The 27,616-nt window shown below is 38.5% G+C and overlaps 1 protein-coding gene across 1 annotated transcript in view; it reads left to right on the top strand.

Moving 5' to 3' along the window:
- The window catches only part of Epha6 (EPH receptor A6), an 851,223-nt gene that overhangs the window by 673,818 nt on the left and 149,789 nt on the right, over nt 1-27,616 (top strand). The window contains exon 12 of the mRNA XM_034515065.2: nt 9,079-9,204. Coding sequence (XP_034370956.1) covers nt 9,079-9,204 — 126 coding nt within the window. The remainder of the gene's footprint in view (nt 1-9,078; nt 9,205-27,616) is intronic.

The following is a 27,616-nucleotide window of genomic DNA, read 5'->3' as shown; positions in this document are numbered from 1 at the left end:
GCAAAATAATTTCACCTTGATTTTTAATTTTACAATGTTCTTAAGAATCTGTATTGAGGTAAGGTCTACAACTATAGAGAAAACATGCCAACTCTCAACTACAAAAGTATTTCCATGTATATGAATTTATTAAATACATAAAATTTTGTGATTGTAACTTTGGCTTAGATTAGAACTATTTTCCGAAAGCAATGGGGTCACAAAAATATTTTTCTTATTTAATTAGAATTGAATACCAGAATTTATGCTTTAATGGATATTTGCTGAATATACAAATAGGTTAGTGAATGAACAGGAGAGATGAATAAGTCGCTCCACTTTTTGTTTTTTTGTTTTTCCATATCTTTGTTTATTGTATATCCAATACAATTTAAATTTTAAATGAACTTGACTTTGGAAGCTTAGTTAAATTCACTTATCATTGGTAATAATTTTAAAATGATTTTTCTTTTTATTTATTCTTCTCTCATACACTACATCCCAACTGCACTTTCCCCTTCTTCCATTGCTCCCAGTCCCACCTCTCCCCAACCTTGTCTCCCCAAGATCGACTGCTCCTCCATTTCCCTTCAGAAAAAAAGCAGGCATCCCAGAGATGTCAACTAAACAGCTTAACTAGATGCAATAAGACAAGGTGCAGACTGTTATATCAAGGCTGAATGAGTCAACCTTGTAGGAGGTAAAGGGTCCCAAGAGCAGGAAAAAGCATCAGAGACACCCCCACTCTGACTGTTAGGAGTCCCAGAGAACCCCAAACTAAACAGCCTTAACATACGTGCAGAGGACCTAGAGCAGACCAGTTCAGACTCCAGGATTGCCATGTCAGTCTCTGATACCCTCTGAGCCCAGCGTAATTGATTCTGTAGACCATGTTCTTGTAGTTTCCTCAACCCCTCTGGCTCCTGGATTCCTTCTTACCCCTCTTGAGCAGGTTTCCTGAGCTCAGCATAATGTTTGGCTGTATATCTCTGTTCCCATGAGCTTCATGAAGAAACCTCTCAATGACAACTGGGCTAGGCACCAATCTATGAGTATAGTAAAAAATCATTAGAAATCATGTCATAGACTTTTTTTCCTTTTTTTTCTTTTTCTTCTTTCCATTTGTTTGTTTTCAGTTTGGGTTTTTTTTTTTTTGGGGGGGGGTGTTGCTGATGTTGGTGGTGGTGGTGTTTTTCTGGTCTTGTTTGTTTGTTTGCCAGTCTTGTTTGGCTCTACCCTAGTTCTCTGGACTATCCAGCTTCCTGTCCCTGCCCGTCTAGCTAGAGTCAGACATGGGCTCCCTATAGTGGCCTGAGCCTCAAGTTAGACCAGTCATTAGTTGTTCACTCTCACAAGTTCTGGAACACCATTGCCTCCCCTCCCCCACCCCCCACCCCCACAGCACATCTTGCAAGCAAGACAAATTGTAGGTCAAAGGCTGTATATTTTTGGTTGGGTTGATGTTCCTGTCCCACTCTTGGAAACCTTCCCTGGTTAGAGAATATGGCCTGTTCAGGTTCCATGTCCTCTATTACTTGGAGTTCTCACTAGGCTGACCCAGAACCAGAAAGACAAACATAGTATGTACTTGCTTATAAGTGAATATTTAGCTATTAAGTAAAGGACAATCAAACTACAACCCATAGACCCAGAGAGATTCAGTAACAAGGATGGCTCTAGGCAAGGCATAGGGATGTCCCTGAGAAGGGGAAATTTTCCATAGTTTAAGCCTGAATAAAAATTACCTCCCTTCTAAGAAAATAATTTGACCTAGAAATCAACTGAGCATGCAAGTTTTTTAGATCCTAGGAAGTTATTTGCCTAAGGAGGAATACGTCACTTTCAATTGCTTTATTCTTATAACACGTACTCAACTAACGTTTATTGAAACTATCCTCTGTATGACTTTTGATCACAGTTACAGGAGACTAGACTGGTTGGCCTCAAGTGCCACAAGGAAGGTATAAACCATTCGATGCTAAGTATATATTGGCTGACAATCTCGGCCTTTATGCATACCATCAGTGAGGGAGCCAAATCAAAGCTCTCTATGACTTAAAGATACGTTCTTCCAGTGCTGCATAGAAAGACGGCTCTTCTGACTAGGATTGCTCCTCCTTGGTACTGGTAGAATATCAGAAACTTGGTAATATTTTCTCATACATGAATGTATATGACCTCCCTTCTCTTAGAGAACGTGTGGCACTATATTGTAACTGAAAAAGAGAAGAAAGGAAAACACCAGTTCCAGAAGTAATAAAGGAATGTTTATGGAATCTGAAAAAAAAAAAAAAAAAGAAGAAGAAGAAGAACTAGTGAAACTGGAGAGAAGATTAGTAGAAAATCTTGAGCATTCAGAAGTGGGTATGCCTCAGTAAAATCAACACTTGGAATAGCATTTGGCTTAACTGTTTCATTTTCATATTGAAGATATTCTAAATACAGAAAAGAAGCATGGTCATTAATCCAAAGCCTAGCCATGGAGTAGCATCTATGAGGCAGCTACAGGGTGAGGAGTGGATCCTTCCTGATATGCATACTCTCTTTTCAGATGTACTAATTTAGATTAGTCCCATCAGCAAACATCTTTGAGCTACAAGTGTCTCCTACATGGATTGTGTTTATTTGTCATAGATGCAAATGACTTTATTGTGGTTGTTATATTATTATGTTTATTCTAAAATACAGAATGTAGAGTCATGTGTGATGTTGCACACTTTTAATCCCAGCATTAAAGAGGCAGAAGCCAATTTGGATGAAAGAAAGTAAAGAAAGGAAGGAAGGAAAAATATAAAAGTGGAATGAAACTATTTTTGAAACAATATTTTTATAGTGGTGCTACAAATTTAATAACTTCAGGTCTGACTACACTCAACTTATTTTGACAATGTAATGTAATATTAACAATACACAGTGATATAAAATGCTAATTATTTGTAACTGATAGTAGTGAATCCTTATTTTTAATATTTGTGTGTGTTCTTTCCTCTTCATATCTGACTACATAATTCTTGTCATAATGTAAGGAATAAGATGAAGAATTCATGAAAGTATGGACACTCCAATCATGTTTGCCCCATGGTGTCTTTTTATGTTTTCTAATGTATTTACATTGTTGAGAACATCTGTATACAAGTAACAAAGTCTACTATAATCACTACAAAATTCTAATCTAGTTATTCAAGTCTTTGAAATAAAGTATTTTTACCAACACTTTGGCATTATCCAAAGTAGTTTTCAAAATTCTCTGGTTTTACACCACCTCTAACAATAAAATGTTTGAGCAACCCTTCCAAGTAGTAGTACTAAGAGTATATTTTTTTTTTGTATTTGTTTGTGGCTAAACAAAAAATATTCAAAATGTACATACATATACAAAGATACATACATATATGTATGTATATATACATATACACATACACACACACACACACACACACACACACACACACACACACACACATATATATATATATATATATATATATATATATATATATATATGGCCTTGAGTTCCTTCTGCCCATTTTCTTGAATCTCTGAAGCACACCAACCACCCTAAGTTTTGAAAATATTTACAAAAGGAAACTCACTGTTGTAGAAGTTTCAGGATAGGCAGACCAGATAGAAACCAGCAAACTGACCTTCTTAAAGCCGTGTACATGAGCATGTGCTTCTTAAGTGCTATTCTGGATGGCTTGTCCTTAATTAAGCCAGCCTGATGAATTTCTACACATAGATCCACGTGGTTACTTGCAAAAATTTCACCTTACAAACCCCTATCAAGGAACTGTATCACAATAGGTTAGAGGGGACACCGTATCATTTAACTTTTTAGTTACGATAAATTAACTGACACATTGTGTTTAAAGATGGATTTTTTTTATTTTATAAATATTTTCTAAAATTCTTATTTTCTTAAGGACTTGTGAGTATATATGGAAGAAGCAACCACAAAATTTTATTAGTAATTTTTTTAAACTATAGTTCCTTCCTAAAGCAGATTTACTGTGATGTTACAATGGTGGCATAATAACACTGGCTATCACTGCTTTAACTGAATCCTAAAAATGAGTTCTGTTAGGTAGCAGCCATTATCACTTTCATTTTAAAAAGAAGCATTCTCTGCCATTGTGTGTTATGTTTACACAAGCACCTAGTGACACCTAATTTTTAATGCAAAGCTATTCCAGAGACATAGGGGCAATATCAACTTAGAAACAGGATTTTGTTTCATAGAGTTTGTATCAAATATGTTTTTATTATTGAGAAAAGTTACTCTGCAAGCTGGCTAACTTTCAGACATAGAAACCTACATAATTTTGAGTTATGCAATCAAGTCAGAGATTAGAATGCAGGGCTTTTCAATTTCTCCTTTTTACAGTGTAGTCTCAGTACGTAAACTAGTAGAAAGCAACCTTTTATTTCTGAGAATTTCATACATGAGCATTGTATCATATCATTTCTACTCGTCTCTCTCCCCATTCAACACCTCCATTCTACACCCTAACTCCTTTTCAAATACATACCTCTTCCTCTTCAATTTCACACACACACACACACACACACACACACATACGGGGGGGGAGAGAAGCATGCTTGCAAGCACACATGCACACACTACATACGCATGCACGTACACACATACATATGCATGCATGCTCAAAAACCTGCTGAGTCCATTTAGTGGTCATGCATGTGTTTTAAGGCTGACCACTTGGGATCCATAACTTATTAGAAAGTCTGCCCCTGGAGAAGAATGTCTTCCTCTTCCACAAACAAAACATTTAGCTCTTCATCTAGGAGTGGCATCCTTTGAGTTTTTCCCCTACCATGGGAGTATGTCAATCAGTGATGTCATTATGCAGATCTAGTTTAGGGCTTTGAGTTTTTCCCCTACCATGGGAGCATGTCAATCAGTGATGTCATTATGCAGATCTAGTTTAGGTGATTGTATTTTTTGAGGTTTCTTGGGTGTAGCTTCCCTGTCATATACAGAAGACATTCTCTGGCAACAGACATCCTGGTGCCCTGACTCTTAGAATCTTTCTTTGCTTCTTCTGCAATAATCATACTTTACTACAGCATATTTTTTAGTGGGTACTCCTAGCATATGGAGACAGTGTTTTCCTTTTGATAGTAGTACATTATATATTGCAAGGGCCTCCAACCCTCTCTCTATTAAGCACCTCTAATGACTTCCCCCATCCTAATTTATGATGTTCTAAGTATACTGAAACCACTAAACCTGAGAGCCACTGTTCTAATGAAAGACTCAAGAAACTAACAAGCCAGAAATACAAGTATTCATGCTATAAATATTTAATATTGACTCTTCTACTGTAACTAAAACTGAGACTTAAAGAAATTGACAACTCTCATGCCATAGATATAGACATTGTGACTTCCAATACAGAATAAATTATTGATACGTTTCACAATTAAAAAATGAAAGTCGAATGGGAACAACTGGAGCAATTTGATTGAACCTGCTAAAATCATTTTATATCAACTCACCTGTGTTAGTTACTTCTACTGTGGCTGTGAAATACTCAAGGAAAACAACTTAAAGACAGGAATAATTTATTTGTGCTCAAAATTTTCATCCTGGCTCCATGTGCTCAGACAGAATGTCATGTTACTGGGGCATATGGTAGAAGCTATCTCTTCTTTATCTTTTAGTGTGTAGGGAACAGAAAGAGAAAGGCAACAAAGGTCTAAGGGTAAGATATTCCCAAAGACCTAGTTCAAGTGATTTAATTCTTCCAGCTAAGTGTCACCTGTCAAAGTTTCTAGAAAGTTCCCTAATAACCCAACCTACTAGGGAACAAACAAGTGAAAACAAATACCTGTGAGGGAAATTTTGTATTCAGCCCATAACAAGTCTGAAAATTTAATTCCCTATTGTAGGAGGAGCTAAGGTGGGAGTAATAAAGAGAGGAAGAAGAGGAGTAAGGGAGGAAGAGGAGAAGGAAAAGGAGGAGCTAGGGAAGAGGGGAGAGAGAGGTGAACATGGAGGCTAATGTTCACGTGTCTCTGCCAGTCAAAGGTAGTTGGTATATCTAGGATGGGTATTGGGTCACACTTCTGATTGTATGGGCATCTTGTTATTGATCATTACCAAATATATAAGCGTTTGATTAATCTTTAAACATTAGAGTCTCATTTTTCTACTGGGCCTGCTGCGCACACATGGTTTAGCTAGGCAAAGAACCTGCAGCTTACATAGTCGGCCTGACCAGTGGCCGTTTTTAAATAATTACTACAGCAAAGTCCTATGAATGAAGAAAAAAATGATACAATTATCACATAATGCCTGATTTCAGCTGAATGTGTATTCATGCATAGAACTTTTACGGGGTTATATTAGCGTTTTTAAAAGTGACATTTCTTTAAGAAGCAGACACTACTATAAATGAAAGACATTTTTAACCTCAGTAAAGAAACATGACGAAGTCGTTGTGAAAGGTGCAGTAAGTTTAGGGGAAGGAAAACTGCTATTAGGTATGACAGCTGTCACAATAGCACACAGTAATCAATGTAATCGGTGCAATAAAGTAGTATTTGTATTTAGTTCTTCCCAAGAAGTTTAAATAATGAGCTTCTTTTCTAAATTGGTAGTTTTTATGGTGTTCTCAAAAATAGTAAATACAAGTCAACATCTCGACATGTGCACCATATGTAAATTACTCAGAGTCACTGCTCTGAATAGAATAGCTTCGCTTTAAGTTGCTTTCACGGTCATTTCATTTATATCCTTTTAATTCACTGTTCTGTGTGACTAAGTTATTCTTTTCCCTAATATAAAATATACTTGAACCAATATTTCTATTAGTTGGTTTTAATAAATCATTGTCAGCTAAACCTTTAGTTTTTAATATACACATAAAGCCTATGCCACTTTAGTTGTCATAGTATATAATAAAATCTGTATTTCTTGCCATTATTTTTTTCCATTATAGCAATATCATTTCTTTCGTGGCTTTAAATAAAAATGCCATAGTGTTTTCCAGAAAACACTATGAAGAAAGCATTTCAATATATAAAAAATGCCTTCTATGGGAGGAGAACTCAAACAGGAACTGTTTTTGATCAGTAATGAATGCTTCATGCAATCACAAGAAGAAATGAATGTCTTTCACTACTCCTTGAAATTTTGACTGAACCCTCTCTGGCCTCCCCCTGGGTGTGTGTGACACATGTCTTTTTCAACGTTGAAAGTACTTCAGCTTTGCTATTAGATCAGACCCAAGTTCCGCGATGCTTCCAACTTTAACCTATTTTTGGTAAAGATTCTGTGTTGCAAACAGTATGTTAGTTACTACTTGTCTTTCTGATGTGACCAAATGCTTGTGAGAGAAGAAAGAAAGAAGAGTTGATTTTGGCTCATAGTTTGAGGAGATACAGTCGCTCCTGGCTGAAGAAGGGGCATGGCTATAATGATATAAGGGAGCTAATCACAGTACTTCTGCCGTGTAGTCAGGAACTGAGGCCAAACTTCAGACTCTCGGGGCTCTGCCACTGTGATTCACTTCTTCAAGCAAAACTCCATCTTTAAAGTGTTCCACGATCTTCTAAAATATCACTAGTTGGTGTCCTAGTAGTGCCCAAGGACAAAAGCCTGTGAAGAATACTTTATATTCAAACCACAAGACAGAGTAAAGTCTCTTCACAAATATGGGACTTTCTAAGCCACAGCGTAGGAAGACTCTCCCTCTAGGACACCACATATACAATTCCTTACCCTAGTAGGTTTTCTAGAGGCATAAATGAGATAGATGCCCTCAGTGAATTGTGCCTCCTGTGATCAATTAGAATTTCACTTTAGATTGCCCATCTGTATTACCAGAGTTGTCCACTCAGTAATATTTAGTGAACATCAAATTTTCTTCAGAGTGATTATATTATCTACAAGTCATTGAGGTACCAATTTTTAGTGTTTTAATTTAGAATGTAATTTCTAACTCATACACAAAGAATAGCAATCTCTCAAATAGGGATTTTTTTTGTCATTGTTTATTTTCATTCCACAGTGGAGTTTGCCCTTGGTCAACTCTATGACATCACTTCACATCCCTAGACCTCAGTTTGTTAGTTCGAGGAACATTGGTCCTTGATGAAAGTGCTTTTCTACGCTAATACCCTTTTGCTCCGAGACTCATTATGGAATTTGATCAATATTTTCCAAATGTTTTACTGTTGTTTTACTTCATAAAAAGATAAAGGAAAATGGTTCTACCTTTGCAAACTCTCATCATGTCCTTAACAAAAATGTGTGAAGAATTAAGAACAGTGGTGTATGTCTACTGTTTTATAAGTATTTTAAATATGCATAAATATAAAATGCTATGCTCATTTTAGCCATTGGTATTGATACCTACAGAGCAAAGCACTGTTGAATTTTGGCACAACATAGCTTTCAAATGTTATTGGGACAATTGTCTGCATATTTATCATTCATGTGGTTGTGGAAAATGCAGATGGTATCAGTGACTGACATTCCTGTCTGCCTCGTCATTTCATAGCCTGACTCTTAGAACTAAATATAGATTTAGAAACTTCAAGCTAAATGTAGTTGTGCTAATACCAGTACTGGGGAGACAGAGACAGGTGAGTATCTATGTGTTTGAGGCCAACGTGATCGACATAGAGAGTTCCAGGCCAGAAAAGGTTGCATAGTAAGACCCTGTGTCAAAAGAGAGGAGAAAAGGAGGAAGGGAGGAAAGTAGGGAGGAAGAGAAAGTGGGGGAGCAGAGAGTGATAGAGGGAGGGAAGGGAGGAGGGATAAGGAGAGAGAGGACAAAAGAAAGTGGGGAGAGGGAATGGGAGAGGGAACGGTGAGAGGGAGGGGAAGAGAAAGAGGGACATTTTATTATAGCACTCAACAGGATGATATAACTAGCAAGAAGAGCTTTCTTCTCAAGAATAGAATGTTCTTATAAATCTATGGGGAAAAAAACTATAGCCCAATACATTAATTTCATAACTTTCTTGTGAAGTTTATTGTGATTATTGATTTGAGGTTTAATCGAATGCAAATAATCATTAACTTTTTCATGAGTAAGACTTTGATTGACATCAACTTTTATCTTTTCCAAGGATCCTTCCCTGCGATTGGGGTGGAAGCCTTCTGCCCCAGCTTCCTAAGGGCTGGGTTTTTAAATGGCATCCAAGCGCCACATCCAGTGACTGCAGGAGGCTCTCTGCCCCCCAGGATTCCTACAGGTAGGTATGCCAAGTCCACATCTCTACCACTGCATGGACCAATAGAACTCCTCTCACAGTTGATGGAAGAATAATACAAAAATGAATACTTCTAAAAAAAAATGTTGAGAAGAAATGGAAATGACTCTTTGCAATGTATCCTGCACATCTGTAATATCTAGTTTCATGGAAATACCATCAAAGAGGGTAAAGGGATTGGTACCCCACGTGGCCCTCAGCATAGGGTTTACATAAGCAATCACCAGAGCCACCTTGCCACTTGGAATGGACCACAAAAGAGAATTAAAGAACTAAGTATGCTGACAGAAAGTGTGATTGGGCAAGTCTATAGAGATTTAACTAAACTTCCATTTCGCTAAAGGAAAATGATTTGAAGAAAAGCCAATTTGATTTGAAGCAACAAAAAAAAAAAAGGAAAAAATTTTTGAGATAGAAAATTAATATTCAGTCCTCTCTTTCAATAGTAATCTTACCAAAATTATGAAATAAGAGAAAAACATGTCTGAACTGCAATCTCAGGATTTTTTTTTTTTTTTTAGTTTTTCAAGACAGGGTTTCGGGTTTCTCTGCATAAGCCTGGTTGTCCTGGAACTCACTGTGTAGACCAGGCTGTCCTCGAACTCAGAAAGCCGCCTGCCTCCGCCTCCCAAGTGCTGGGCATGCGCCACCACTGACCGGCTACAATCTCAGGATTTAGTAAACTTTTTTATGGGTTATTCATGACACCATCCTGTTATTCAGTAAAGTCTGGAGCTGCTCTCCCACACTGTACCTAAATAATGCAGACCTACTTTGCACTTATGTGAATGTTGACTTCTGATATCTTTAATCAAAATTCTTGTGCATTTATCATAAGTAATAGTATAGTATAAATTATGCTGGTAATGTGGTAATGTATCCAAGAGAGCTGGCCCACTCAACAGGGTAATGGGATACTTGGGAAGACTGGAAATTCCAATTTTTCAAAAGTCCCAAAATGTGCATTTGTTTGCTTTTTCTAACGTCATGCCAATTACTCTTGCAATTACTCTGATTTTTCCTCTTGCCTTTTAGTTAGCCTTAATATATAAAAATCAACTAACAGTAAATAGGCTTTCATGTCGTTTACTTTAGTGTTGTCCTTTAATGCTGTGGCTAGAGAATTTATGGCTGACAGTACTAGTTTTAAAAGTAGAAACCAAAATGATATAACTTAAGATTAGGAATTTTAGTTCTGATGTTCTGCCCCGTTTATCTCCTGAGAAACAGATTGGTGAGAATGGCATGGAGAACTCTTACTGTTGTTGCCAAAGCGAAGGAGGAAATCTACATCAACTAAGCTCAGAACTAATTACTGGTGCTGTAGACAACACAGCCCTCACCTCAAACAGAAATGGTTTAATATGGAAACAAAGATGAGTGACCATGGCCCAGGATCACATACTTAAGATGCCTGAATTTCATGTTTCAGCAAAGCAGTCATTTAGTGAAGGTTTTTCTCAAGATTTATTTCTTTTTATTTTATGTGTATGAATGTTTTTTTTCTGCATATATATCAATGCACCACACGTGCCTTTTGCCAACAGAGACCAAAGAGATTGTCAGGTCTTCTGGAACTGGAGTTGCAGAGGGTTGTGAGTGACATGTGGGTGCTGAGAATTGAACCCAGGTCCTCTGCAAGAGCAGCAAGCAGGTTGAACATATAAGCAATCTCTCCAGCCTTTTATGAACTTTTATAGTAACAGAACAAAGAAAGCTATAAATAAGGATACTTTTTAAAGGCAGTGCAGCATAGACAGGCTGTTATATCAAAGTGGAGGGATTACTACAAACCTCACATGTTATCCAACAGTGTTCTTAGCTTTTAGGTTGGTAGAAGGTCTGTTTTACATACCAGAGGATATATTGAAGTGCAAGAGTATTAAGTCACACACAGTGTGGACAATAAAGAATTACTGGGTAAGATAGCTCAAGTCATTTGGTTTAGGCCTGCAACTTCTCTGATGTTGCAATGAGTCAACCAGCTCTGCCAAACCTTCAGTGTATGTGTGGTTTCTTTCTGGAAAATTACTTTACACTGTAATGTTTTAAATATAGCTCCAGTTTATATAATTAATGTCTCACTCATTAGAATTGAATAGATACACCCAATTTGTACTTTAGTAGTTTAATCCTTAATAGTAGTTCGGAAGAACTGACGCTCTCTTTGGTCTCTGTGGGCAGCAAGCACTCGTGGTACATTGAATTTAGATATATCTGGCAGAAATCATATTATGAACAGTGATTTGAATTATTCAGCAATAATAGCAAAAAAAAAATTGAAATAGCCCTTATCATTTAGCCACTGGGAATGACAGAAGGAAGATGATATTTCCATGACACAAACAGAAAAAAAAAAAAAAAAAAAAAGCTCCTTCCAGAGAAGGATCTGAGAGAGCACACCCCAACACTCTATGCTTCTAGGCTTTAAGCCAAATCTACCTCCAGCTTTCATAGGAGAAAAAAGCTCCATTCAGTTTTCATGACGTACATACAAATCAGGTGAAACAAAATTACTGCATAAAACATTTATAGATCTCAACTTGTTCCTGTTCCTTCTATCTGAAATTAACTCAGCTCGATCTTCCTAAGTTAAAACCCTCTCATAAGTGATCCCTGTACATTTTCTCCCCTAACAGCAAGGGCTGCCATATTTTCAAAGGTAATTGGTATTTTTCTCTCATTCAACTCTAATTTCCCAAATATTTCCTTCATGTAATCTTGTCTTAAAAGAAGTAATGCAATTATTACATGAAGTTCTTATTGTTTCCTACATTTAATACAACAAAATATTCCTTTGTTGTATGATCTGAAGGGATGCTCCTGCAGGGTTAGGATATTAAACCAAGGACAGGAAACATGTTCCCTCCCCATCGCTACCAGGACACTCTTAGTACCAGCTGAAGGGCAATGCCTGCTGGGTGTCTACTAATTGATTATATGCCACAGAACTTGGCAGTCCCTTAAGATATTTTCTGTGTCATTGATGTATTAGCAAATCTGTTCTAGTGCAGATGTTAATTTGGTTCCTGTTAATCAAATTCAAATGAGATACGCAAGTATGTTTTATATAGAAGTATTGATCCTTTGTTTCCCATCACAGCCTACTATGAAGCAACAGTATTTCTACAGCCTTTGCTTCTAACCCGTAACTTTCATCTTAGAACAAACCACTGGATGATGACAGGGAAAACAGTCAAGCTTGTCAGTATTTGTGTAAGAACAGTCAGTCATCTGTGAATTTCTTATTTCTAGAAAGATCATTTTAAAAGGGTTATTTCTCGGAGTCTAGGATAGAGAGAAACACTAGGATATGTTAGCTAATGCTAAATTACTTGGAGGAGCAAGTAGGACCTTTAACTAGGTAAGTCCGGACTAAAATAAGTATGGAAAATCTCCCTACTATCTCCTCTGTGGTTAATCTTAGTAGCCGATGTTACTCTGGAGGAGAATCTCAGTTTGCCTGTCTGGACCATGAATATGACTCATCTTCTCATTTGCCTTTGAGAGTCTTCACCATGTGATATGTGCTGGGGTCAGAGGAAATGGACGATTTGGTTAGACTATTTCTTTGCTTACTTGGAACTGAGTAACACTATACATCTGAGCAACTCGGTGATTCAAACACAAGATGTGCAGTTTTTGTTTTTTTTTTTTGTTTTGTTTTTGTTTTTGAGAATATAACTAATACGTCTAATATCACTTGTTTGTTTTCTCAGAAAGAGATTTTAATCACTGTTAAATTCAAAGATCCAAACTGTTCTACATCTGTATTCCTGCCCCTTGGCTAGCTACAATAAATGGGTTCACAACCTGGCTTTGTGTAAGTCACTAACATTTCAACTGTACCATTTTCATAGCAAAGGCACCACAGTCCAGAGAAAATATTAAAATGGCTCCACAACCCACTTAACAAATGTCAAGATTTTCCTTTCTCTACTTCATGTGAAATGCTATCTGATACAGAGTTGGGGAAAATATTGCATGCACTGTTATCCAATCTAAAAGGATTTTTTAGAAATATACACTTTAGGTGTTCAAATTAGATTATGAGTGATAAGTGTGAAGCCACAGGAAGTCTTGTGCCTGGTGGCAATGATGCTCTTAGCTGGGGGGATACACAGAGGTTGCAGAAAAGAAATAACATGAATGATTATGGCTAGGCAGCAGGCTTGAATGGCATAAAGAATATGTTAAGGAAATTTAACATGAACTCGGTACACCGTGGGAAATCAACAGTAGGAAAGTATACATTAAGTTTTAAATGTGATCAAACAGCAGTTCAGAAAAAAAAAATCAAATTAAGCCATTTAGTTTCTTCATAGTTTCAGGTGTGCTAAGAGGCTGTGGGAAGTGGGGTAGGGGTGGGGACTTTGGCCTGAAACATTTCAAATCCATTCACTTACAACAAACCAACTTCTACTGGAAATAGTTCTCCTGATGGTGGTGACTATTAAATTAATTTCCCAAAGAATATACAAAAATTGCCTTATTTTAATAACACATCATGTACTTCATATAAATATACCTTATACAATATACTTTATAAGGAGGAGCTCTTCGGGACGAAAGTCTCCTGTTACTCATCTGCTGAGTATTTTGCAGTAACAAGTATTGCCAGTTACCCAGGATGAATTGCAGATGAGAATGTGCATGTTCCTGCTTAAGTCTAGAGCTGAAGGGAACTGTAAAAGATGAAAAGTATGAGGACAAGTTCAAATAAACCACTAAAGTGTCACACAGTAATAAAAAGATGCCCCTTCCTCTGTAGTACTAACTTTCGGTTTCTTCCTTCCTTGTTAGTAGCAGGCCTTCAGGACTTCACCCTACACGCGCACGTGCGCGCGCGCGCGCACGTGCGCGCGCGCGCGCGCACACACACACACACACACACACACACTTCAGTCCCCACTTGTTTTATTCTTTCTTTAAATCTCTTTCTCTAAAGCTTTGGCAGTTTCAGGCTTCAGGAGACTGGCGTCTAAGAAGGGAAACCAAGTTGCAGACTCTGGCAGGTCTAGGCAGCCACCCACTGTTGCTGCTGCCTTCTGTAAGAGAACTGTTGAAGGACAGGGTCACAGGTGGAATAACAGTCTATCCAGCCATCAAAGCAAAAGGAAGGTAGCATCTGTGACTGCAGTGCTAATCCAGTAACGGAAAACGCCCCCTTTACATGTTTGCAACATTGGTAGAGCTAGGTTCAGGAGGTTTTGTTAAAGCACCCACTTAGGACGCATTTTACAAAGCCAGATCAAAATCTAGGTTGTATTTTTGTCAGCTTGCATGTTGTTCCAAGTCAGTGGGCTTTAAAGGGTCGGTGCATGCTCTGATTGTTGGAGTTAACTAAGGAAGTACCCCAAAGGTGGAGAAACAATTAAAAATCAACCTTCAAAGTATTATCTGGAATTTTTAGAAGTAAGAATAGGAACATACACCAAGTTGAAGATGTCATTAAAAACCTGCAAGTATTAGGCTTGAGAAACGTTAATGCAGTTCATGAACGGAAAGAATCCTATAGGCAAGTCACCCAATAGAGTGGGACTGTTGTTCTTATTTGTTGGCAGAAAGTGACACTGGTCTTTTGTAACAGAACACCTGAATGCCTTAGCCTCATCTCCATGCCCAACACTGAAAAATAAAGGAAAATTAAAGGCTATACCATAGGATCTCTTCCCCCAAAAGATAGGTACATGTTCATGTATACCAACACTTGTAAGTTTCAGATGTGGGGGTGTCTCCAGGCAGCGGGGAGCTCAAAAAGGAAGCACGTGGTTCTGCAGAAGTAGATGATCTTTCAACATTCTGTTCATGTTAGAACTGAGCATGGCCGCCATTGTCAGGCGGGGGTGGTATTGGAAAAAGCGGCTGTGTGCTGGCTAGCTCCAGGCCGCCGCCATATTCCCTCACTAAAGGCAGCACTGGCTGACCAGAGTCACCAGCCTGGGACCCAGGAGACGATGGCGTGGCTGTTGTTTCCACAGAGTCAGCTCTGTGGAGTCCATGGCTCTATGCATGGGCCCTGGGCCAACTCCACCACCCTCATAATGCTCTGCTCAACCCCAGACAATAACCACCATCCTTGTGGTACCCAGAAGAAATAAGACTCATAATGTTTAAGATTAACCAAATAAATTTATATATTAGCAAATACTCAATACACAAGATGCCCACTCAATCAGAATTGTTAACCCAATTAACTAACCTTGATATGAATAACTACCCTAGACTACTAGAGACACATGGGCATCCGAACAGCCGTGGACATCTTTTCTCCTCTCTCTGCCTTCCTCCTTCTTTGTCTCCCAAACTTTTTTACTCCACCTTCTACTGCCCAATCACCAGCTCTAGCCTTTATTTTACAAATTAAGGTGGGCAGAAGGTTCACAAAGTCACCAGTATACCGATTCACTGCCTGTCTGTAGCCCCTCCCAGGAAGGTGGAATTAGCATCAAAATACAAGACCAGGGCTATCAGGCAACATTATATAGATGGATAGTACATTAAAATGGGGAAAGAGGGCTGCACAGTGCATTTGATAGCAAACTCTTGAACATGCTTTGAGTTTTTTCTTGTCTGCCAGAGAGACATGAAAAATCTTAAAAGAGCCTTTAAATAATCTCTCATCCATTTATGTCTCTATTCACAATCTTTAAATAGCTTTACCCTTTGACCTTAGCTAAGCCTTCTTATTAACATAAAAGCTTCTTTTTATCTGACTATCATTAGAATAAGTTTGAATCTTAAAAATATAAATCTTACATAGCTATTTAAATTCTCACTAAAAAATATACCTGGCACCTAGAGAGCTTGTTTATCATTATAGATTATGCCATTTATTTTTTGGTTCTATTTAAAAACATGGTCAATTCTTGTCAAAGAAATCATTTTCTTCTTACAAAAAAAAAATTCTAAGCAGCCTCCCGCCATTTGCTAATTTAGCTGAGTCTCCGCGTGAATCAGCATTTAATCTTGTCATTGACTAGGGTTGTTCTGTAAGTGTGGTTTCTCCCTAATTAGAAACACCAAAGGAACCAGCCTGCTCCAGAACCTCTTTTCCTTCAGACTGCCAGTTCCCTCAGGGTAGAATGCACGCCCTGTTGGGCAGCTGGGCCATTTAAAAACATGAGTAAGAGGGAGATTAGCCCTGAACCGAATACGGTCTCCATTTGGCGTTCATCCTTCGGCTTTGTAGGGCAAAGCACAGTGGAAGCTGCACTCTGACCCAGTGTGGGCTTTCCTCGGTTCTTTTCACAGACGGCTTGCAGGGAGTGTTCTTAGCTAAACTGAACTTTGAGAAGGAAAAGCTTAAACATCTTGTAAAAGTTGCAGCAAAGATTTGGATATAAATAGGAACTCTCTCCAGGTGGGGAGAGCGAGTAGTCGGTGATCTAATTATGTGTGATGCATTTAGCAATTGTTTTCTCATTATAATTAAAAGTTCATCAGAAATACCCTGTGTAGATGGTATTATAGGCATCGAGCTGAGTCTGTAGGGCACCTGCCGGAGTGTCTCAGGGAACTTGTTGAAATAATTCAGGTTTTTATGACCAAGGGCAATGAATTGGGTAAGCATGTAGATAGAAATAGAAATAAAGACAGATTTTTTTTTAAGGGAATGTATTCTCCAGGATAAGTGTGAGCTAGCAAGCTGAGTGAAGAGAGTGTGCTCCAAAAGCCCTATGCAGGAACTACATGACCCTTTATGGATCGTCCACAGAGCACCCTAAACACAGTGAAAGCAAACAATTAAAACTTAGGTCATGGAACCAAACAGAGAGCTCTCAAAGGGGAAAAAACGGGAATAGCCAAGAATATCCTTAATGCTCAAAGTCCTAAACTGCAAACTTAATCTACCTTACGAGTTTATCTAGATTTTATGACTAAGAATATAAAACAAATGACAATGTTAGGGACACAGGAGCAAGGAACACTTATTGGCTATTGGTGAGCATACAAACTGGTACAGCCACTGTGGACATCAATGTAGAGGTTTCTCAAAGAAGCTAACAACTACCCCAGGATACAGCAACAGCACTTGGGGGACTATCTCAAAGGGCTGCATATTCTACTTTACCATCTCTGTTCATCTCTGTTCAATGTACAATAGCCTAGAGGAGCAGATAACCTATATATCTACCAACTCGTGAATGACTAATGAAATATGGTTCGTATACACAACAGATTAGTGTTAAACTGTAAAGAAACAGGAAATTGTGAGACTCATAGGTCAACGGATGAAGCTGGAAATAATCATTTTGTGTGAAGTAACCCAAATCCAGAAAGACAAATTCCATGTGTTTTCTTTCATTTGTGCATGTCAGCTTTAAATCTTCAGATGTATGTGCTTTAATTGAAGTACTCATAGAAGTAAAGAAACTCATAAAAAGCCATAGTGTGTGGAAGTTTCAAGGAAAGAGAGAATGCAGGTGGTATGAGGTGGGCAGGGGTTGAGTTGGGTAGCAGCAGGAGGACAGGGTAGAGGAGGGCATGTGGAAAAAGAAAACTAATACTGTATGTTAATTTGGTGTAGTTTTCTCGGGTCTCTATTCCACCATACTAGAATACAGTGAAAATATACAATAGAGATTTGTGTTATTTTAAATTTCCTAGAGTTTTTTTTTCTGATGAGAATAATACAGAAAACTTATAACACATCACTTATGTAACTGAAAGACAGTTGGGAAGTCGGAAGTCGGAAGTATAACATGCTATCACCAGTGGGAAATGGCAAGGTTTCTGCTAGCCTTTTAGGGACTCTTAAAAGATTTCAGAATGTAACAGCACCTCCATTGCCTTCCCCAGAGGAGCTGAAAAAATATTTTTACATTACCACTCTTAAAAGTTTCCATATATGTCTCCTTGCAAGTGAAATTACAAGTGTGAAATTTCATTTGCTTAAGTCCCCTATGAGAATGTGAGGAAAATTACTTTTAAAAATCAATGTACAATGGAGTCTTGAGACGATTATCATAAACTGATGCTAGGAAAATGGGTAAAAAAAATCTCAGGCTTTTCTAGTTGTTTTTCTTATCACTTACTTGCTGGTCATATATAACTTGTCTATAAAAATCTTTGTAGCCACAGAAGCACACCGTCTGTAATTTCTTTTCCTCATGCTTCTGTAGGAAGGTGTAAAGGTTTAGAGTGACATTATATGCTTTCCAAATGACTAATGAAGACTCTAGTGTTATTTCAAGGTTCATCAAGATGGACAAGTATTTGGGCTCTGAAAGTTGTTAAGGCCTGGCTTTGCTGCTTAGACTCTCAGTACATCAATAATCTCATTTGTTAAACCAATCTAATAATTGCATTTACAACAGAAATGCTATAAGAATGAAATTAGTAAAATAAAGTTGTTGTCCTTAGGACAATGCCCAACACATTAATAAACATACAAATGTTATTTATTATGTTTATTATGATCAAATTAGGATTTACATGTAGTATGTATTTCTAAATTATTTATCAAAAACAAAATGTTTTTACCTAAATAAGGTCCAGGAATATGGTTCAGCAAGTAAACTATGTTACTTGCAAGTCTAAGGATGCTCAGTCTAGATTCCTAAAATCCATGTTAAAAGCCAAGGATGGATGGGGCTGGAGAGACAGCTCAGAGGTTAAGAGCATTGATGCTCTTTATTGGAATTCAGTTCCCAGCACATGTTGAGTGGCTCAAAACTGCTCTTAACTATAGGTCCAGAAAGTTTGATGCCTTCCTCTGTTTTCTGAAGGCACCAACATGAATGTATACACACACACACACACACACACACACACACACACACACACACAGAGAGAGAGAGAGAGAGAGAGAGAGAGAGAGAGAGAGAAAGACAGTGACAGAGACAGAGATACAGAGACAGAGATACAGAAACATAGAGACACAGACGCATATATACACTTTTAAAAATTAAATAGTAATTCTGAAATAAAGTGTCCAAAGATAAAAGGCCTATGCTGTTAAAATTTTGTAACACAGTCTGTGCATTCCGCTTCTCCTAGATAAAGGCAGCATAACATTAGGCGTGTTTAGCAGTTACCTCTACTGTCTATGTGAGATTTCTAGACAAGAAGAACATTTTTGCCTCTATGGTAATTTCTAACAGGAAGAAGAACATTCCTGAGTAACAAGGGAGCTCGTTGATACAGACATATCTCTGCTTGCTGGAACCACAGAAAACACAGTTCAGTTGGGGGTTTTGTTGTTCTTGTTGTTTGTCCTTTTGACTGATTGGTTTTTTAGATTCATACCACTCATTTCCACTTAAGTAAATCCAGACTAAGAACTGGTTTTGTTTCCATGAAGATGGGTCCTTCTCTCCAATATCTAGATAGTTGTTTGTATCTCTGGATGCCACATTCTCCACCATGTCTCTGAGAGCACTGGGATCACCTCTAAAGTTTAAAAAAGGAAATGAAGAGAAACATGAAACAAAGCTTCACTGGGTTATCAATAATCAAGACTTTAGGCCTGTCCACAGAGTATGAAGGACACACGTAGCTAGTGAGAGAAGAATAAGAAACTCCTTCTGGTAGAAGCTGTTTTTCAGAAACTAATATAGTACAATATTTAAATAAATAAATAAATAAATAGCCACCTTATGAGAAACAATTTTGTTTATTGAAGCAGGTGAAGACCTGTTGGTTTCAGCTATACAGAATTTCAGTGAACCTTTGAGACAATCAGGAGAGCTCCTCGATATACTGTCCTCGGTCATTTTCAGTAACAAGCCTATGTAACTGTGAAAAACATTCATTAGCTTAAGATCTAGCAGCCAGACTGGAAGGTAACATATAATGAAGACGTATGCACTCATTCCTTCATGCCATTCCTGGGCGATTCCATATTTAGTATTGTATGCTTGGATCATTTTTCTCACTGCTGTAACCAAAGTCCTGACAGTAAGCAACTTAGGGAAGGGCTATTCTCACCAACTATTCAGAGGATAAGAGTTCATTATAATGGCTGAGGCATGGCAGTCTGTGAGCGGATGCTCACATCTTGGCAGATCAGGAAAGAACACAGCAAAATGCTTGTGCACAGGTTTCTTTTTCCTCTTGTTCTTGGTTCATTCGAGCTCCTCACCTCTAGGGATGCTGCTGCCCACATTAGAGGCAAATCTTTCTGTAAACACCCTCAGCAACACAGCTGAAGGTATGTTTCATTAATGCCCGAAGTGTTTCTTAGTCCAACCAAGATGGTGATCAAAAATAATCATAACAATTCCACTCCTTTTCAAGTTGACAACCCAGCACATCTCTGTAAATTGTTAACACCCAAGTGTTTGTTTCTATGTATTTTCTGATGTAAAATCCATTTAATCTATCTCAAAGACTCTCTTTAAATGCTAGGAAGGATGTGAGAAAAAGAGAAATTTTTTTTTACTGTTCTTAGGATTAAATTGGTCTAGACACTATGGAAATAACTATAGATGTTCTTCAAAAGCTAAAAATAGAAGTAGTATCAGCCTGAGGTACACCATTTAAGGGTTTATACTCAGAGAACTCAAAGGCAATTTACTACAGAGATAGCTGCATATCTCAACTTATTGCAGGAGCTAAGTCATGAAATCAGCCAACATGTTTATCAACCAATGAATGAAGAAAATGTAATTTATATACACAAAAGAGTTTGCCTCAGTTATAGCAAAGAACAAAATTATGTTTTACACCAGAAAGTGAGTGCAAATGAGAATCATTGCAGTAAGCAAAAGAGTCAGATACAGATAAGACAACACACACTTTCTCTCATTTGTGGGCCTTAGAAAATGTTTCTTTTCTTAGAACATCCATGTTGATTGATGATCTATTTATGAAAGCAATGAAATTTTCAGAAAATGGATAAACGTAGAATGTACACTATTAAGTGAGACCACTCAATTAGAAAAAATGGATATAGAGTATATATGATTGTACATAAAAAAAATTGTGAGTGTATGTGAAGTATAGTATTTAGAAAGGAGAGCAGAAAAAGGTAACATTTGGTGATGAAAAAGTACTGAATGCAGGCAAAAGGACACAAGGGACATGTAGAAGGCTGTAGGATTCTGATATTGTGTATGTGTGTATGTGTCTGTGTGTGTGTATGTATATCTCTGTGTATGTCTCTCTGTGTGTATCTCTTTATGTGTCTCTGTGTGTATCTGTGTATGTGTGTATCTGTATGTGAGTGAATGAGTGTGTGTGTGTGTCTGTGTGTGTCTCTATGTGAGTGAGAATACATGTATTTCTGTGTGTGAGTATGTATGTGTCTGTGCCTGTGATCTCTGTGTCTGTGTGTAAGCGAATGTGTGTGTGTGTGTATATGTGTGTGTCTGTGTGAGTAAGAGTATATGTATCTCTGCATGTGAGTATGTGTAGCTGTGCATGTGTGTATATCTCTATGTATCTGTGTGAGTGAAAGTATATGTATCTCTGTGTGTCTGTGTATAAGTGAATGAATGTGTATCTCTATGTCTCTGTGTAAGTGAGAGTATATGTATCTCTGCGTGTGAGTATGTGTATCTGTGTTTGTGTATGTATCTCTATGTGTCTGTGTAAGTGAAATGAAAGAAGAAGGGAGACTAGAAGAAAAGAGCAACCTGGTGGGAGGAGAGGAATTGCGAAGAGGAATCATAAAGGTTAATATGGTCAAAGTACATGATAAACTTGAAAGAAATTGCCTATATAAAAGTAGACCCTACACAATGAATATATACTAATTAAAAAAAAAGCAGAAAAGAAAAAAACAGGTCACATATTTCCAATATGGAATATTATTCAGTTTTAAAGAAAACGTCTGATCACAATATTTCCTAGAAGATGGACAGAGTTAAAGTGTGTAATATTGAGAAAGGTCACCCAATGTCAGAAAGAAAAACACCATATGTTCTTTCTTATATGTGGATCCTTATATCTTCCTTATATGAGTTATACATGGATGTAAATAAACAAATGCACATGTGATTATAGTATAAGATAAAAAAAAAGAGGGAGTGTAACTTTAAAAAGACAAAACACTCACCAGTGAGTTCACATATACAGGGGATATAGTGTACGTACTTTGGATGCTTTCTCAAGGTTTAGTACATTTTAATGCTACATAAATCCTTAAACAGGAAGTGTCCACAGAAGGAGCTGCTCAGCACTAGGAAGCCTAGATTTTAAAATATATTTTCAGGAAATATTTCTATAGGCTGTAGTTCTTCATCAGTACTGCTGAGTTTAGCATCTTTTAATTTTTTAACAAGACTCTTCGTTACTCCAATTCAAAGAGTGTGGAGACTATTAGAAGCTTGCCACTCGGGCTCTGCTTCCCTGTTGCAACCAATGGATCCTGAGAGGGGAAGGTAGGCAGGACTGCTGGGAGCGGAAGGATCTCAGGCTCTGTGGCTGCAAGAACAGACTCTCGGGAGGCAGCTTCTGTGAGATAGCTCAGTGTAATTGGAGGAACAAAAGCTATTTAAACATTTGGGGTGTGGGTAGGTGTTGCGGCCCGAGCTGCCCCACGTTGGGGGCCGAAATGTCACGGACCGCTCTGTCAGTGTTGGAACCCGCACTGCCAAAAGCCTTCGGGGCCAAATTGTTAGAGCCTGCACTGCCCCAAGCTGCTCAGGTCCGCGGGTCAGTGTTCAGCAAGAGAGAGAGTGAGGATTGATGCAAAGAATGGAGATCAGATAGAGTGTGATTCAATCCCGTTTGTTCTGTAGTCTCTCTTCTTAGTCCAAGTCCCAAGTCTTGAGTTCCTAGTCCTTAATTCCTAGTCCCTAGTGCCTCCAAGTTCCAAGTGCCTAATACTTCTTCTTCCTCTGAGTTCTCTAGTCCAAGTGTCTTCTTCCTCAATGCCTAATTCCTACTCCAAGTTGTACTCTCTAACCTAATTCCTAGTTCCACGTTGTACTCTACTATGTTGTCTGGTCTCTTCTGTCTGCCTCTGCCTTTTATATGTCTCGCTTCTAAGCCACGTCTTTAGGTCACATCTTTAAGTCATGCCCTTAGGCCTTGTCTCTAAATCTGATCTCTAAGTCACGCCCTTAAGTCACACACCTTTAAGTCTCACACACCCAAAGGAAGATCCTGGGTGTCTAAAGCAAGATGTTATCAGAGTGTGCTCAGCTGTTGTAGGCTGATGTAATCAAGTCTCTTGTCAGGGTATATGGCTCAAGATGACTGCAAGGATGATAGCCGCCTTCTGTCGGCTCCCCACAGGTAGAGGCTTTCAGGGTGAGTTTACATTATTGGCCTGGGCAAAGGAGGAATTCCAGGGGCTACTGGATATGACCATATAAGAGATGAAGAAGTTTAACCTGGCCTTGGAAACTTGACCTCCTCCAGTGAGACAATGATGGGGACACAGAGCTACATGCACCCCAGGACAAACAGGCTAGGGTCAGGGACCAGGGGAATGTCTTGTCATCTCAGGACAAGATTTCCCGGACATGCCTCAATCCTACTTTTGTTCCATGCTTCCTCTGCCCCTCCCTGCCCCACCCCATGGGTCTCTAGCCCCACAGAAGCACATTTCAAACACCATAATTTAAAAAACAAAACCTCTAGGAACACTGATTTGTTGTCCCAGCAAGTCAAAGAGTAATATGCCAGATGTTTGCAAACACCGAGAAATGTCTTTATTTGTTTCACTGTATATTAAAATTCTAAATTTTATTATTGTTGAGGAATAAATACACAATTTTTAAAAAGATGGTTTTAATTGAAATAAATGTATATAAGTTCCCTTTTCTTTTTCTAGCTCTCCCAGGTACCCTCCCTCCAACTCCCCACAACTCTCAAGTTGATGTCTTCTTTTTCCTTGATTATTATTCTTACATCCACACATATGTATGCATGTATGACTGTACGTGTGTGTGTGTGTGTGTATGTGTGTGTGTGTGTGTTTGAACAAATATGTAAGTACACCCAGTAAGTCAACTTTTATTGTTTGTGCGTATGTGACTTCAGGACTGCCCACTTTGTACCAGACAACCAAAAAGGAAGCATCCTAGGAAGAGGCTAATTTTTCTCCCAGCAGGCATTAGTTGCCTGTAATTCTTTGTCTAGGGGAAAAATACCTTTTTTTTTAATTAAAAAAAAATAGAACAACAGATTGCATGCTTCTAATACACAACGACAGGTTAATATTCCCATTCAGTCAGGAACAGAGTATGCTAAGAAAATTAAGATCAAACCAGGATCAGAACCCAGCAGAGCAAACAACCAGAACACACAGCAGCTATATCATCAAGGCATTTCAACAGACGGCATCGACTGGTGTCTGGCTGCCATTGCAGCTCTGTTGCCAGTAGGAACTGAGATCTCACTTGGTCAGCTCCATTGAGTGCCTGCTGACCTCCCCCATTGAATGGCCCACTTTTATGGCATCTACATTATCCTAGCACATTAATTGTGACTTAAGTTTCACCTTCACAGTTTCAATCAATGGCTTTTCAATTACTCTTTGCAGAGAATCTGACCCTGGAACACATTGCTTGGCTTCGGTCGCTTTCTAGATGCTATGGGTAGACTTCTGCCACCCTCATCATTGCTTGCATTTTGCATATCTAAAAAAGTAAGACCTACACCAAGTAACACCTACACTTTCACCCATTAGCCTGCCTCACTTAGACTATAGCTGTAGAGGCCTTAGTAATCCTTCCTGCCTGACCATTGGAAAACACCTCTCCAGGAAGACTTTTTCTTTTCTTTTCCTTTTTTTTTTCCTTTTCCATTAATTTATTTATTCACTTTACATTCGGATCTTACCCCCCATCTCAGCCCAGTCTTCCTCTCACACAGCCCCTCCCCTATCCCTTTTCCCTTTCTCCTCTGAGAAGGGGAAGCCACCCCCTATACCAACCTACATCAATTCACTGAAGGACTAGACACATCCTCTCCCAATGAGGCCAGACAAGGGAGCCCAGTTAAGGAAACAAGATCCACAGAAAACAGAGTCAGGGACAGCCCCCACTCCAGTTGTTGGGGAACCCACATGAAGACCAAGCTATGTGATCTTACGAGACGGGGTGGGGGGTGGGAGGAACGGGACACGGGGCTAGGTGAAACCCATGTTGGTTGGTGGTTCAGTCTCTGGGAACCCCCAAGGGTACTTTGTTGGTCTTCTTGTGGAGTCCCTGTCCCCTCCAAGTCTCTCAGTCCTTCCACCAACTCTTCCACAAGACTCCCCAAGCTCCGTCTAATGTTTGGCTGTGGTTCTCTGCATTCATTTCGGTCAGATGCTGGGTGAGGCCTCTCAAAAGACTGTTATGCTAGAGTCCTGTCTGCAAACTATTCTATTATCTAATGAATTTACATTCATATCCGAAATCTATTAGCTGGTCAAGTTTTGCAAACCAGGCATTTTCCCAATGACCAGTATAAATTCTATGTTCTCTCTTTAGTAGCTGTAATCTCTTTGACAATTACAAATTGTTAAATGCTTTGTCTGCACCCACCTTTACTGCAACTTTAAAATTACTCATTTGCCAAACCACATGCTTTTTATACTTCATTCTGCTCTCTTCAACTATATATCTAAAAGCACTGAGCAGTGAACACAGAGAGGATGCCACCTTGAAATGTTCTCTCTCAAACAACTAAGCTCATTACTTTTGAATTCAGCTTCACTAGAATTTTTCAGGACACAGACAGAATTGAGAATAAAGTTATCCTTTGCTAAAGTATAACATGAATGGCCTCCAGTTCAATTCTGGAAAAAGTCCTCATTGGAGGAAGTGTTACAAATGTTGGTAACACAGATGGAGCCAGAGATCATTGTGTTAAACAGAATAAACACTACATTCTCTCACTCCAGGGTGCAATAGAAACTGGTCTATCTTAGAGCAGCTGAGAGAAGGATGGTGATTACCAAAAATCTGGGATGAGTAACAGTGGTTGAGTGGTAAATGGATAGAAAATTATATAGGACCTGTTGGGAGCCGACTTTAGCAGAAAGCGGCTAGATCAACTTTGCAGCCATCTGGAACCATATACCCTGACGAAAGATTTGGTTTTCAATAGCCTACAACAGCTGAAGCACACTCTGATATCCCACATATTTTGTGTTGCTGCTTACTGCCCCCAGCTGCAAGGTGCACGTGGTGGCCACGCCTGCAAGGTATTGCAGTTCACGTGCTGTCCACGTGCTATCTACGCCATACATGCCTGTAAGGCACACGTGCTATCCACGTCTGCAAGGCATTGCGGTGCACGTGCTGTCCACGCTATAGATGCCTGTAAGGCTTACGTCATATCAACACCTGCAAGGCACGTGGCAAAAACCTATAAATAGCTCCGAATTCCCTTCAATAAACGAGACTTGATCAGAATCTCTGTCTTGTCTCCATTCTTCGCGTCTCTTCCCCTTTATCCCCACTCTCTCTCTCGCTAGACCCTGACCCTCGGACCGGAACGGGCAGTACGGGCTGCAACAGTTTGGCGTCCAACATCGGGCTCCAGTAAGCGCAACAAGGAGCAAGAAATTCTGATGTGTTACAGTGTAGTGACCTGAATAGAGAGAATGATGACACACTGTATGTTTCAAAACATTGGGAAGGGAGTTTGAATGTTTCCCCTTAAAAAACTCACAAAGTTTAAGGATACATACTTTATTCTTCATAAAATATTGCACAATGTGTGTCTGTTGAAACATCACATATTACTGAAATATCACATAGTACCTGTTAAGTATGTGATTTGTATATACAAGTAGTAAATTATTAGATTAAAATACATTAAATTTTAATTCATAAATGTAAAATAATTTAAGATTCAAAGTCATTGAAGATGAGTTTTGCTTGGGAGGGTTTCTGATACTCACCAGGCAATACTTTAAAAGTACAAAAGTTCCCCAATTTTGGCAGTTATCATGTGAATAAAAATAATAATTTAGTACATTATATCTTTTCAGATTTATATTATCCATATCTGTGAAAAACATTACATAGATAAGAAAATTATTTCATTTATTACCAAACCGAGAGGAGATTATAGTTGTAATTTGCTCTCTATAAAACAGGCAGGCAGGAAGAGTAGATAAAATAACTGGCTCAAGGAGTGCTGAATTGCACGCAGGTAGAAAAAAAAAAAAATACCAGCGCTCTGTCAATCCAAGTTATCACTGCAGGTTTATAGCCTGGTAGACAAAATATAGACATGATCGAATGTTAAGTAAGCTGGAATGATTTAAATCTGTAATAGAGTTCTGAGGTTGTTGAGATTCGTTTCGATTCTTCATTTTACTGGCTGCACATTAGAAATTGCTGAGCTGATTCAAAACACCACATCCCGTACAGGCTCATTACTTATATAAAAATGGCAAATTTCCGTAATCCCCTTCTATCACAAATCTTCTCTGAAGAAAATCTATTTCACTAACAAAGAGTTTCTCTGAGATTTTTATGGAGAAATTTAAAGGATGATT

Source organism: Arvicanthis niloticus, chromosome 12 (assembly GCF_011762505.2).
Source record: "Arvicanthis niloticus isolate mArvNil1 chromosome 12, mArvNil1.pat.X, whole genome shotgun sequence".
Lineage (NCBI taxonomy): Eukaryota > Metazoa > Chordata > Mammalia > Rodentia > Muridae > Arvicanthis > Arvicanthis niloticus.
This window is presented reverse-complemented; position numbering and strand designations above follow the sequence as displayed.